Source organism: Cloeon dipterum, chromosome X (assembly GCF_949628265.1).
Source record: "Cloeon dipterum chromosome X, ieCloDipt1.1, whole genome shotgun sequence".
Classification (NCBI taxonomy): domain Eukaryota; kingdom Metazoa; phylum Arthropoda; class Insecta; order Ephemeroptera; family Baetidae; genus Cloeon; species Cloeon dipterum.
Window position 1 is genome coordinate 29,677,825 of NC_088790.1, and position 15,276 is coordinate 29,693,100.

General features: G+C 40.2%; 1 protein-coding gene across 1 annotated transcript; it reads left to right on the top strand.

The window, feature by feature from the left end:
* Positions 1-10,761: 10,761 nt before the first annotated feature.
* LOC135945808 (uncharacterized) lies at positions 10,762-14,661 on the top strand. The gene is made up of 5 exons (XM_065493690.1): positions 10,762-11,031; positions 11,086-11,312; positions 11,367-11,598; positions 14,116-14,341; positions 14,397-14,661. The coding sequence occupies exons 3-5, from the start codon at positions 11,582-11,584 to the stop codon at positions 14,574-14,576; spliced, it is 423 nt and encodes a 140-aa protein (XP_065349762.1). The 5' UTR covers positions 10,762-11,031; positions 11,086-11,312; positions 11,367-11,581; the 3' UTR covers positions 14,577-14,661.
* Positions 14,662-15,276: the final 615 nt, after the last annotated feature.

The following is a 15,276-nucleotide window of genomic DNA, read 5'->3' on the forward strand; positions in this document are numbered from 1 at the left end:
CTGAAATTTTGAAAATTACGATTATCGAAGAGTTAAAATAATCGGTCTTTTATCAAAACGCATAAAACTTGCAAAAACCAACCATAAAAACAGTTTTTTGCAAATCCAAAGGGTTTTTTTCCAGAAAAGTGCTGTTTTGAGATCCCTGGTTGCGAGCAGCCTCTGCTCACTCATATGGCGCGTAAATGAGCCAGCTAAGAAGTTCAGCATCCACTGGCAGGTAGCAGGTCGATAGTTTTTTCAACCAATCAGATGGCGTCTTGGAGTTTGTTGCCTGTTACGCCCACGAAAAACTCTGACACACGCCCCTCTTCGCCTCCCTCTGCACGTGGGCGTAACAGGCAACAAACTCCAAGACGCCATCTGATTGGCTGAAAAAGCTATCGACCTGCCACCTGCCAGTGGATGCTGAACTTCTTAGCTGGCTCATTTACGCGCCATATGAGTGAGCAGGGGCTGGTCGTGATGTCGTGATCCAGCGCAGCTGCGGACGCTAGATATACCAACCTAACTGTGAAGAATTAAACAGATTGTTATGCATGATCTAACTTAATGCTGTCCGTAAAGTTAGGGAGCAAATAGAGAAAAAGACAATGTCAAAATTTTCATTATAATCTTATATCTTAAGTCGATTCACTTTTGCTACCATCTTATGTTATTATTTTGTTTGTGTGGTAGTGGACTTTTAGACGCTAACCGTTAAATCCATTTTGATAGCACACGGAGCTTGCTTTCAACATTTTCAACGCAATTAACTTTATATTCTCTAAGCCAAAAATGGATCTGACTTTGAAGACAGACGCAGAAGTCGAATCAATGTTTCGAAAATTTACCATTCTATTCTCCAGGTAAAATAACTAGTCTATGTTCGGGGGTAGCTTCGGCGACGCGGCCGCCCCACGAGGGCGCCCGACCCAACTTTCCGGCTAGCAACGGGGATTCGGTAACTCTACGGGGGGCGGCTTACCCGAGTTTCGGGCGACCTACGGGGACGCGGCTACCCTAGGGAGTTCAGCCCTGACCCAACTCTGGGGGCGAGTGCACCTCCGTCACCCTCGGAGGATCCGGCAATCGTAAGCGGTGCGGCCCGGACCCTACTCTGGGGTGAAAGTGATTGCACGCGGCTTACCATTGAGGGATGTGACAACCTTAGAGGGGCTGCTTACCCAAGTTTGGGGCGACCTACGGGGATTTGGCTACCCTAGGGGGGTTGCTGACTCGAGTTTGGGGGTAGCTATGATGATGCGGCCGCCCTACGGTGGCACCTGACTTAACTTTTTGGCTAACAATGGGGATTTGGCAACCCTAGGGGGGCAACTAACTGAAGTTTGGGGATATCTACGGCGATGCGGCCGCGCTAACCCGATTTTATCCTACGTCCGCGGAAAGCAACGCCGACGCTCCCTTTGGAGCCCCGCGGCGCCCCTTTCCCGCGCTCGGCGACCCCGGGTCCCTATGCTCGTCCGGCTCGCCTCGACCGCCTGCGCCACCCCCCGAATCTCGCGCCGATCCGACGACCCGCCCCGTGGTGGCCCCTCCTTCGGGGCGCTCCCGAGCGCCCCTTAGTATTTTGCGGGCTCCCGCGTCGACGGCGGCTCGCTGCGCGACCCCCGCGCTAGGTCCCACGCGAATTTCGGCCCGATCGGCAGTGCCGTTCCCGAGCCACCCACGGGGGCGCCGTCTTCGGAGCCCCGCCGCGCCCCTTTCCCGCACCCGGGTCCCTATGCTCGTCCGGCTCGCCTCGGCCGCCTTGACCACCCCCGCGAAACTCGCGCCGATTATCTGAAAAGTCGCCGAAGTTAAATTCCCTCCCTGTGTGAGTCCTCAGAGTCTCCCAAATCTCGCAAATTTCTCTAAAACTTTGTGTGTATTAATATGTTCCTTCAATTTACAGGAAAAAATTCCTCACTGAATTGCCCGACAAAGGCATTAGAATCGAGCAAACGCTACTACTAGCGAAAAAGGAGATTGATCGCAGACGCCGGGATCGGCAATGCTCTGAGAGCGAGTCCAATAAGGTTAAGGCTGACCCAAGCAATGCTGAGGGTTCTCAGCTTAAAGAAAATTGGTGAGTTTTATGGAATTTTGTAACAAATCAGAAGTCACAATTTTTTTATACCTTTTGCAGGATGTATAACAAGATGGAGGCTTGTAGTCAAAAGAAGTTTGATAGACTTCAGAGCTTCGAAAGAAAGCCACAAATAAAATTCCGAGAAAATCTAAACGCAACTCATCAGCCGAAAAAACAACCGGTGGCGAAAATCGAGGCCGGTTTGGAAGCAGCAGGTATATAAATATATATTTTATTGATTTTATTCCACAAATTTTCAAGTTTATTGATATCTGTTATTCATTTTTTGCAGCCAAAGACGAGCCTTCTCAGAAAAGAATGAAGAGCGGGAAGGGGCAGGAGGACCATTCACCTCGTGTGCTAAATAGACTTCCTAAGAATAAGGGGAAGATTTCACCAAGCATAAAGAAGACTGTTCTAGAAGGTAATGATTGAAACGGGTGTGTTATTAAGGTAAAAACAGTATAGTAACTGCATTCACAACTATACAGTGGTCGTATTTTTATGGTCGGTAACCAGTCTGCTGCACATAGATAAATAAAATTCAAGCCATAAAACAATTTATACAATGCTCAAAAGTGAAATAAATCACTATAGAGCAAATCAACATGGATTTTGGTTACTCTCAGCTCAGAAAAATGAACCCCGACACTTACATATATCTCTATAGTTTTTAATTCAAAGACGGTGCTGATGTGTTTCATTAATCAAAATCAAATATTTTGTTAAAATACCCCGTTACTAATATGATAAAAATATTTTCAGGGCAAGAAAACAAGCCGGAAAATTCAATAAAATTGGATGAAGGTGAGCTTGTCACCAAAAAAATTATAGTGAAGTTGGCTGGCACGGACCCAATCGTACTCCACTACAATCAAAAAATGTAGCTGCCCATTTGAGGACGACGTACGTGACTTAAAGACGATCACTCTAAGTGAACAAACTTTTGAATTCGTAATAATTTACCAGTTTCATAAGGTGTTCGAAGCCGCTAACAGATGGCGACACCATATATTTTTGTAAAAATTTAACTCTAACGCACTTTCGCTGCGATTTCTGACTTAACAACAACTTAAAAGGTTAATAATTTCCCTATTATAATAAGTAAATTTCATTTGTAACTAACCTCCTGCATTGATGCAGGCAAAATGGATCAGCGCTCATGTAAATATAACGTGAAAGTATATTATGAGCATTAAAAATAGTAAAATAAAAATCAAATTTTAATTGGGTCTATTACGGCAACGCAACCTTGAAAGAAAATGGCAACGCTGGGAAATAGGTACCATTGTAAAGTGTTTTTTTTGCTCTTTTTATCCCTGTCCGAGGACCGGAGGACCGGGAAGGGCGCGCACTGCACTGGCACGAATGCTGAAACCCGGGTCCCAATAACACCGCGAACGGATAACATGGGCGAACAGGCCGCACAGGGACCCAGCCCACTCAAGGGCCACTTGCCTCCGCACCGAGCACTGCATTGAAACGCTAGACATTTGTCCCGTGAAGCCAAATCACGCATGCTGGAAAGGTGCAAACCAGCAAGAAGCAAGTCAGTCTAGATCTAGAGCTATACATACAGCCGGCAGCTAGGTGCTCACCTATTCAGCTACTGACTGCAAAGAATGTTGCATAAATTCGGTGATCAAAAAAGAACTGGTGTGCACAACATGTTACGACCTAGACTCCTAAATATATGCAGCAATGAAAAATGCATTAATTCATTTATATATGGAAATAATATAATTACCTTTTCGATGGGTAAAATGTGTTTTTCGCAGTTCAGAAGCAGGAAAAGAAACAGATAAGCAAAATCACTTGCATTCTTCAGAATTAAAACAAACTCAGGTCACGACACTGTTTTATAGTATGACCTTGAAACACTGTACAATGCTATATACTCTTAAGCTCAGCATTGCCATTTTCTATCAAGTTGCCTTGCCCAGTTGCCCTTATTACAAGCAATTTAATCGTCACCTCCTACTTCTTTGTTAATTTTTATTATCCAACTTTCGTCTGGAGGAGTTCATCTTGTGACTATTTCTTGGTATATGTTCTATCCCATTTTCCAGCATTTCCCTCGCTATAGCATTCAATTGGAATGAATAATATAGCGAGCATCAAGTTTACACATACATTACGTCATATAAAATTTGATCGATTTTGTTACATATTCATCAAAAGTCCAATTTGATTAAATTAAAGGAATTATTGAATCTCGAACTAAGACATTAGTCAGTTGCTAGTGTCTGTTGAAATAGCATATGCCCCGCATAAAAAAATATCACCTGAGAATGTTCTAAGAATATACCGACTTCGCCCAGGATTAATCTAAAAAATTAATTATATATGAACTTATGATACGGTTTTTCGTGATACTGGATTAATCTGTAGATTAATTTAAGAGAATATCCTTAGAATGTTCCAGGATTATTCTGCCGGGGTTTGTTTCAAAAAGCTCTAAAGAATGATCCTAGAACATTCTCAGAATATACTTATGGATTAATCTTTGGATTGATCTGGGATTCATATTTAGCGTATCAAATCTTTACATAGGATTATTCTTTTTTGATCATCCTGGAACATTCTTTGGTTAATCTAATATTATTTTAAGGTCAATATTAAGTGTGACAAATATTATCCCTAAGTTATTCTTAAAATTACCTCAGATTGTTCCTAGAATATTTCAAAATATGTTATTACTGCGATTTAATTGGGAATTATTTAAATAATTACAAACTTATTTAGTTAAATTTTTAAAATTTATTGGTTTTCCATCATATTAGGTACAAAATTTTCTCTCATTCGATGCCAGCACCGCCAATCTTGAAGCCCAAACTGCAGAACTTAAACGATTGTATCTTTTCCCGTCGTGCAAAACATCTGCGGACGGCTTGAAGCTAAAAAAAAGGGAGCGACTCGTAGAAAAAAATAAATAAAAGCTTTTTTCAATCAGCTTTGCTTGGAAAATGGAAGGTAGAAGTATGTCAAGTTCATGCATAATATTTTTCCATTTTCCATGCGAAGCCAATTGAATCAGAATGTGTAATAAAAATTCTCGTGAGCGTACAAAAAATGCGACCGCGATTTACATGGAAAAATTATATTTTTCATCACCGATTTACAGTTTCCGCCACCCAAACTTATTTATGGGGTTCTAATTAAGAACATTAAGGACTGGAGAGGATCCCATATCAAAATATTGGTGGCGAAAACCGTACAAGTAGCGGCGAAAAGTGTAATTTTACCATAATACCGTTAGATTTTCAAGTTGCGCGATCAGATCTAATTTCTTTGGACGCAAATCTATAAAATGAGACTTACCCTGTTGACCGCAAGATCCAGGCCATCCGTCCGAGTCCGCGGGACGTCCGTGTTGTCCCTTACTGGCGGCGTCCGGCGTCCTGCTTCCGTTAATAACTTTAACTTTGAACGGCGGTTGACCGTTGACGCGTTAGACAAAGAGAGCGAGGCAGGATTTTGTAAGTCTCTAAAGTCTCTTGCTGCTGCTGCTCGCTAGTCCTGCTGCCATCGCCCGTCGCCCCTCCCCCGCTCCACAACAGAGGCAGGCAGCAGGCATTCCATGCAAGTGCGTGCATGCATGTGCAGCCGCCGCTACCACGCGCACACTAAAATCGCCCTTTTAACCCTTTTTTGGTCTTCTGACCTTTATTTACAAATTTGCCCGTTTGTCGGTAGCATTAATGAAGACTCCTTGTGTTAAGAAATTGATTTATTCAATCGAATTTATGAATTTTTACCTTTTTTAATCTGGGCAGCTTCTTTGAAAAAAGGCATCATAATTTTGTATTAGATAATGCGAAAAAGGTTTAGGTTTTTTTATTAAAATTTAATTATCGACTTAATTAAAAAATATTTCCCAGAAAACTATTTTTGTGATATTATTTAACAATATGGCAGTTAATTTTCTTGATTTAATTATGTTTCATATTTAATTTTGTGTTTTTAATTGTAAGAAAAATATCTAAGTTCTTCTCTTTTCGGGTTTTTAAAGAATATTCTAGGAACATTAAAAAAATATTTTGAATTAATCTCAGAATGATCCATAGAATAATCTGGGGATAATCTATTAACTTATATTCAAATTTCCCCTTTGGGATTATTCTAGGGATATTCTTGTAGATTAATCTCTAGATTGACTTTAAAACATTTTAAGGTTAATCTAGATTCATTCTAAGAAAATTCCAAAAATTATTTTGATGGATTAATCTCAGAATGATCTAAAGAATAATCTGAGAATATTTTTTTAGATTAATCTCTAGATTGATCTTAAACCTTCATAGATTAATCTCGATTAATACAGTATTCATCCTGGATCATTTTTTTGGATTAATTTTTTCGGGTAAATTTTGATTAATCTAAGATTATTCCGGATATTCCTGGGTTATATTTTTTTATGCGGGTGTTGAAATTTGAAATGATTATTTATTTCGAGTATTTAGTTCTGATGACACACGCTATCATTGCTAGCGCGTCGGTGATTAATTTGGCGCCACAAAAATTAAAAAAAACGCAGTCCACAGAGGAGAATGTGTTGCCATGCACTCCTGCCACCTTAACAACACTACGACACGACGTAACCATAATGAAATATTGATGCAAATTCGTGATTATGGTTCTGTTTCTGGATAAAATGATACATTTTTATTAAATTTATGGTTTATTTTGAACCAAATTTGTGATTACTGACATTTTCAACCCTAAAGATCGAGATTTAACAATTTGCAATTAATATAATGTTGGCCTCCCTGAAAATCACCGCATGGCCAATTTTGTTTGACTTTACCTTGCTCGCATTTTGTCTAATTTCCCAGTTTTCTTTGCAAGTAAGCCGTGATGAGTGTGAAAAACGTCGGTGGTGTCAATGCGTTCAGAAAGAATTTGCTACCAGGGCAGAGCAAGGGTCAGCAGCAGGCCAAAATCACTACGATTTGAAATGTGTCACAACTGTCGAGCTTCTCGAAATGCTCCTTAGATAGAGAAAAATTCTTCATGATAAGTATGTTTATCAATTTCTGGAGATTTTAAACACGGATAATCAAAATTATCATCATGAGTTTTATAGCAAAACTGGCACTCCTTTCTCCTTCCGCTATAGATCAGAAATTCAATCACTTCTGACTAGAGGTCTAAAAAGCCCAATTTTTGTCGGCTGCTGGCTGAACCGGCTTAGCCGCCTATATCTCGCGGCTGCGGCAGCTCACCTAATAAATGCGGCTGCGGCGTGGCTCTTGGCGCGATTCACTCTCAAAAATCACGTTTCTGAATTTTATTTTTTCGAACAATGTTTTCCCTAAATTATTTCTTGAGATGATAATAATTAGGTTAACATAGAAACGTTTGGGGTGGAGGTGAAGGGTAAACACCCCAAACCCCTTCAGTTGGTTAGGGAAGGTAAAAGAAGAGTTCAACGGTGGGTATTGTTTGCAATTCTAGTGGTTAGAACTCGAGATTTCAAGTTACTATGACCACTGTTTTTGCATATAAATCCAGCGGGATAATCCACCAGTTTTAGATTTTTCTGCATTTTTCCGACAGTTCAGAAAAGGAAACACCTCATCTACGCATACATATATTAATACTCCTTGTGATGCAACTTTTAAAACTGTTTAGTAATGAAAGTTACGTAAAAATTTATGAAGTAATGGAAACAATTCAAACCTTTATGACGAGTAAAATGAGGATCTGTAATTTTTATCCACTGCACAAACGCAGGGCAGAGGCAGTGAAGTGTATTCAATCAGAGTATGGGCCGCTACATGAAGGTTCAGTGTTCACGAGCAGAGGAGACTTCTTGCAGAAAGATGATTTCGCGAAGAACTTGCAAAAACTCGCAAGAAAACTTTAATGCTTGATGTGTGCCGTTATTATCAACGGGCATCATCTGTTTGTTAGAGCCGCAATGAAGACACGACAGAGATGCTGCACAGCCGGCGACCATCACCCGAAGAGAGGCTCGACTCGAGACTCAACGCGCTGAGAATTCATTTGCTCTTGAGGGTCCGCTTCCCCTTACACGATACAAACCAACATGAGTGGGGGAAATGTTATTTAATGATATTATAAGCGCACCAGGCCGCTCATTTCAGGGACCCAGCCCACTGAAGGGCCACTTGCCTCCGCACCGAGGACTGCATTGAAACGCTAGACATTTCGTCCCGTGATGCAAAGTCATGCTGGAAAGGTGCAAAGCAGCCCGTTGAGCAATTTGAGCATTTCGAGTCACTAAACTAACAACTTTTTTTTAAATAACTTAATTTATTTATATTGCTTAAAAATTTTAAATTTAATTAATATTATTTTGCCCCGCTGAGGAACTCGCTGAGGAAAGAAAAAGGCGTTGCGCTTTATCCATGGCAGAAGACTGCCGCCGCCGCTACAGACGAACATTATGCCAAACAAAATGCACCTAGCCTACACAGACTTAAATTTCTTCAAAAGGTGCGAGGGAGGTGCCATCGACTTAATTCAACAACCATGGCGGCAGCTGCGAGGAGACGCAAACGACCGGCACCAGCGTCTGCAGCCGCCGCCAGCTTTTTTTTCTTCAGAGTGGTACAACCTGCCTGTGAGCTCAAGGACTGCACCGGTGCTGAAATTCCCGTCCTCTATACAAGACGCACCTTTGGCATGTGTACAGTGAACGTGAAAGAAAATGTATTTTGCGGCTCAGTGCGGCGTGATATCCCCAGTTTTAGCAATTTTTTGCCCTTTCTTGCTGTGTATGACCTGATAACTTATTGTATGTGACTAGATTAAGAATAAAAACAATGCGCGGCTGGAAGCAAATTCCCTGAACTCAATATGGTCTTGCTTTATGTTCCAAGCCTTGCAGCTATACTGCAATTTACTGGGCCACTCTATGAGCAATCGTCCCGCGTAGCTATGAAAAGGACACTTGCCGACTCGCTGCCCTGCCGCTGCTGCGAATCAGGCTCCCACCATTATGCCCGTGCCCGCACGACCAAAAAGCGAGAATTAGGCGCTGACGGATTTGTCACCGCCACAAAAACATTTTCGCCTAAACTTTCGTCGTCACGCTGCGCGTTGGACTATACTTTGGGTCGAGATCGAGACCAGGGTTGCAAAAAACCAGCATTTTTTTAAAATGCAGTAAAGTGATAAACTTTTTTTAATTTTTTGCCACTTTCTTGCAGGAAAGGTTTTCCCCCTATTTTTTTTATTATTTTTATAATTATTACCTCGACTCAAAAAATTTTTTTTGGATAAATTCTGTTAGCAAAATAGCAATTTAAAAGAAAAAAATCTGCACAGTGGAGGAAATTTTGACCACCCCGACCGAAATTTTAGATTTTCAGAGAGGAAAAATGGAATGAATTTATTTCTTGCGCAAGAAATTGGTAAAAATTGATTGGTTAGAATCGTTAAAAACCAGTAGTGAAAAAAAATGGTGATTAGCAAAATGCAACCCTGGTCGCGACGGAAAATTATCGAGTTCGTTGTTAATAGTGGATATAGCGGCAGCTCCATTTCAACTCTTCGTCTCGCGCCCGCGCGTGCGCTTGAATTAAAATTCACTCCTTGGAAAATAGCGCCGACGATGATGAAGATGACCGTTCATTTCTCCCACATCAGCTTGAACCAGAAATGACACAGGAACAGTGGCTAGCACTCTTTGAGCTAAAAACTACAGCGGCAGATTGATGAAGCGGAGGTTTTTGGGTCGCGGCCGTGCGTCGCGCTGGGCAGGTGAGGCCGAGGACTTGCAAGAAAATCATGTTGTGGGGTTACAGATAAAATTCCGCCATAAATTACGAATATACAAATAATAATAAATAAACAAAATCATCTAAATTTACCGGAAAACCCGTCTAGATATAGTTGACTATTTTCCCGAAAAAAAATGTCTTAAATGCACAGGCTTTCTATTGAAATAATTAAGATTTTTCAAGTTTACGCCAACATTCGGAATGTACAGTGGAGTAGTCACACACTCACACAGCACGGGTTATTTTTGGCGCCACTAATTCGAACGCTGCGTACGCCGAGAGGAGAAATATTGTTGCCACTCTTACAAACTTACTAAAACCACAACAAAGTAAAAACAAACTGAAATAATATTAATATTATGTGAATCAGGAAATCTGGTTCAATTTCCAAGAAAAATATCATTTTGTTTTTAATTTGTATTAATTTGGACCAATATTTCAAGACCAGCCTATTCAGGATGAGTTGTTTACTGTTGCTCGCTCAGTCAGCTGATGCGTCGCAGCAGCTACTTAATAAAATAATTAGCATTACAGTCATTATATTGGCTTTACAAAATACAGTAAGCGTGAAAAGAATTACAAATAATTAATAGTCACTCGATAACAACCAATCCTCAACTTTAAACCCTTTTTACTACCCTAAATATTTATATCTCAGGTCGGACTTTCAGCAACTCGCTTGGCAGTTGGTTCCAGTTTCCAACACAGAAATTATTGAGGTGTGGCCTTTATTGCCGCATTCAAAGCTCGGTTTGTTCAGCGCCAAAATCGCCATTTAACATTTTACATTTAACAAAAGCAATAAAAGATCTAACTTGGACCATAAATTTGTGAAAACGCTAATTTTTCCAACGGTCATCAAGTTTTTTTTTTAATTTCCTTATGTTGGTACGCTTGTAAACGCACAGCCGTGTGGCGGTGGTGGGGGTGATGGTCTGGTGGTGGTGGATTGAAAATAGAAAACCAAAACAAAGCAAAAAAATTGAGCCTTGTCAGTGCCTTTTGATCACATTTTGTCCAATTTTCCCGCAGATTTCTTTGCTCGTAAGTCGTGATGTCTAACGTCGGCAACGTTAATGCGTTCGGAAAGAGTTCGCGAGAAGGACGGAGCGAGAAGCAACAGCAAGTCAGAGATTTGAAAGATTTGCGGAGTAAGACGGATGCCCTGCTCCTCGAATTGCTCCAGAGACAAAGTCATATCCTCCTTCAAAAGTATTCATAATTTTGTGGTTTTTAAACACGGATATAATCAAAATTTTTGTTCAGGAGTCTGATGGGAAAGCTGGGCTGATGGAGGCGAGAAAATAAATGGCCTGGTTAATCGTATTGAGGTGGAACTAAAATGCAGAAAAGAACTGAAGAATGCCGGTGCCCAGAATTTAGCAGCCAATTTTTGGAGAAAGAATCGAGTGGAACATCGGCAATGAGGAGGTGAAACCTGCACTGCCAGAAAAATCTTCTGACCCTCTTTTAAATTATTTGAAGCAACAAAAGTAAGCGTTTTTCATTATCCAAGAGATAAATGTTAAATTTTGCATTTTCTGCAGAACAAATATGAAGATTATGGACCCATTTGCGGAGCAAATTTGTTCGAAATTCGGTTCTCCAAAAGAAGACATTTTGGCAACTGAGAGATTTTTGCCTCGCTGAAGTTCAGAGGCCAGTAGAAGACTTTCGCCACGCTCGGGAAGTAGTGTGGAAAATCACAGCACGCAGGAAATTCCTAGAAGAGACTCTTTGCTGCTGCAGGGGAAACAAATTAATGCAGAATCAAAACTCGTAAGCCAATTTTACTTTTTTTTGCTCTTTTTATCCCTGTCCGAGGACCGGAGGACCGGGAAGGGCGCGCACTGCACTAGCACGAATGCTGAATTCCGAGTGCCAATAACACCGCGAACGGATAACATGGGAGCACCAGGCCGCACAGGGACCCATCCCACTCAAGGGCCACTTGCCTCCGCACCGAGGACTGCATTGAAACGCTAGACATTTGTCCCGTGAAGCCAAATCACGCATGCTGGAAAGGTGCAAACCAGCAAGTAGCGATTCGGCGCTGGTGCGCCTCCCAGCCCGTTGAGCAATTTGAGCAATTCGAGTCACTAAACTAACCACTCTTTTGCCATTTCTGACATTGGGTAGCCAGTACTAGATCTCCCAACTGCTCAAATACCTCTTATTGCTTTGACACTCCTGAGAGTGCCTTAACAATGCGAGCCAACGGGGCAGATTCCATTTTTTGTCAGTACATAACACAATTGTATGTAAATTGTGAATGCAAGAGTGCTCACTTTTAAAAACATGTCGGCGGAGACAGTGACTTTTAGTATTCGTCCTGGTTGCGCCAGTAAAATTGCTCATCGCTTAACACCAAATTTTATTTGTCGAAATTATTGTCAAGAAGGAAATCCGCTCTTGGCTGTTGAAAGCAGCGCGATTTTTCCGGAACCAGGACGTATTGCTTTTAGGGTTCACAAAAACTCACACTTTATCTAAAATAACCACTGCATTGCAAAAAAATGTTTTTTTGCTGATTTTTCTGCAATTTTGGCACATTTTTCCGAAACACATGTATTGTTATGGATGATAAAAGATTTTCATGATGTATGACCAAAAAACAATTTTACAAAATCAGTATAACAGCCACTTGATCAGGGTTCACCAATTTAGCAATGCGCAAAAATGCAACATTTGTTTTTTAGCGCAAAAAAGCAGTTGGAAAAACCCACTAGTTTTGGGCTTTTCTACATTTTTCCGAATTTAATCTCAAAATATCTACATTTGTGCTAAAAAAGCCAGATATTTTAGAAAGTTTCGGATTGTGTCATAATTATTGACTTTCTTTTAATGAAACCAGTGGCATTTTTACTGGTTTTTAAATATCCCTACTTCTGGTCATCCATCATATGATTTTTTAATTTATAATAAAAATGCATGTGCATCGTAAAAATGTACCAAATCGCAGAAAAACACGAAAAAAAAACATTTTTTGCATGCAATGTTTTTCATCCCTGCACTGGTTTCACTAAGAAACCGAAAATTTGAACTCTTTTTTTCCAAAATTTATTACTCTTAGCCAGGGTTTGCCAATTTTGCAATGCGCAAAAATGCACCACTGGTTTTTTGCGCAAAAAAAACGGCTGGAAAACCCCACCAGTTTTGGGTTTTTCCGCATTTTTCCGAATTTATCCCAAAAATAGTCAATTTTTGCTCCAAATCAGTCTGAAATTTCATAAAATTACGTTGAGAGTTAAAATTTTCTGTCTCTTGAACAGGGTTCGCAAAAACCCGCATTTTTCCGGAAAAACCCACTGCATTGCAAAAAACCGTTTTTTTGCGGGTTTTTCTGCGCATTTTTCCAAAACACATGCATTGTTATGGTAAATAAAAAATTCTCATGATGCGGAAGACCAAAAGTAGGATTTTTCAAAATCAGTATTAGAGCCACGGGGTCCTTCAAGAGACAGAAAATTTTAACTCTCAACGTAATTTTATGAAATTTTAGACTGATTTGGAGCAAAAATTGACTATTTTTGGGATAAATTCGGAAAAATGCGGAAAAACCCAAAACTGGTGGTTTTTCCAGCCGTTTTTTTTGCGCAAAAAACCAGTGGTGCATTTTTGCGCATTGCAAAATTGGCGAACCCTGATCTTGAAGGAACCCGTGGCGCTAATACTGATTTTGGTGATTTTGAAAAATCCTACTTTTGGTCTTCCGCATCATGAGATTTTTTTATTTTCCATAAAAATGCATGTGTTTTGGAAAAATGCGCAAAATTGCAGAAAAACCCGCAAAAAATCAGTTTTTTTTTGCAATGCAGTGGGTTTTACCGGAAAAATGCGGGTTTTGGCGAACCCTGCTCTTAGCACGAAATATGTTACGACTTTTTGGGGGTTCGTAAAAATGCGGATAAAACCAAAACTAGTGGTTTTTACAGTTTGAGCAAAAATTTTTAAAATTTGCGAACCCTGGTTGCTTTCTTTCCTCTTCCTCCTCGAACTGACAAAGTGAGAATCTTTAGGCTTATAATGGTACCATGGCTGCCGATAAAACTCTCCATCATCCCGCTGAAGATTGTCCCTGTCCCGAAACACAAAATTCATCCCGTTCCTGAAAAATAAAATTCTGAAACGTGATTTGAGTGACTCAAGCCGTGCCGTGAGCTAGCAGGCGAGCCGCTGCAGCCACGAGATTTTTGCGGCTAAGCCGGTTTAGCAAGCAGCCGACAAAAATTGGGCGGCTCAGACCTCTATCCAAGAGATGAAATATTTAAATTTTGCATTTTCTATTTTCTACAGATCTAATAAAATGATGGACCCATTTGCGGAGCAACTTTGTTCAAAATTGGGCTCTCCAAAAGAAGACGCTTTGGCAACTGAGAGATTTTTGCCTCACCGAAGTTCAGAGACCAGTAGAAGACTTTCGCCACGCTCGGGAAGTAGTGTGGAAAATCACAGCACGCAGGAAATTCCTAGAAGAGACTCTTTGCTGCTGCAGAAACAAATTAATACAGAATCGAAACTCGTAAGCCGATTTTACATTAAAAAAACCACAATAATCATGATAATTAACTTTGCAGCTCAAAGCAAACACGCAGCTTGCATCGTGGAGGCAATTGGCTGCTGTTATTGATAGTGATGAAAGTGACGCTGAAGACGAAGAGCAAAGTGACGAAGAAGTAGACCCAGAAACAAAGGCTGAAGAAGAAGACGCTCCAGAGCTACCTGATTTCGACGATGCTGCAATTCCAGAAAGATGAATTAATTCTTCCAGACAGTATTTTTTTTTATTACACAACTGAATCTCGTCTCTTCGTCATCTTTTCATTTATTTATTGTTTCATAATAAAAAAATAAATCGTTCAGACAATAAGTTCTCGCATTTTCCTAAATTGTAGAAAAAACATAAGAATTGAACTGAAAATATATTAGAGAATAATAATAATGAAGTAATTTTTATTGATTTTTTTTTGGACGGTAAGGTTTATACAAGATTGGAAAATAATTAGTTCAGATATCAAATTTTTTAAGAAGCAAAATAACTAAAAGGGTAATTATTAAAAGGTTTTGTAAAATTCAATACGCAACAATTTATAATAATTCCGTTAGTAATTTTATTGAAACAAAAATGTGCTTGCTTCCTGACAATATGAGAATACAAACAAACGAGACTTTTGCTTGTAAATTTTCTGACAATTGTCATTGATCTACAGATACAGACAGCTCATAGCATGCTTTTCACGTAGTCTTTGGCACTTGAAATTGCGCTGGAATCGACGGACAGAGGTGTCTAAACATTGTTAGACGTTGTATTTCCCAAGCCTAAATGTGTGCAATGAACGCGAATTCGTGCCACCTCTGCTTGCGAATCTTGAGATCATATTTGGATTAACCAATTTGTTGCACTCTCCACAGCTAACTGTCTTTGGTAAATGTTTGCAAAGCATGTGATGACCGATG

What these genes read in the sequence shown, in the direction of transcription:
- LOC135945808 (XM_065493690.1), top strand. An exon ending in TTAATACAGAATCGAAACTC is followed by an intron (nt 14,342 to 14,396) that starts GTAAGCCGATTT and finishes TTAACTTTGCAG; the next exon opens with CTCAAAGCAAACACGCAGCT.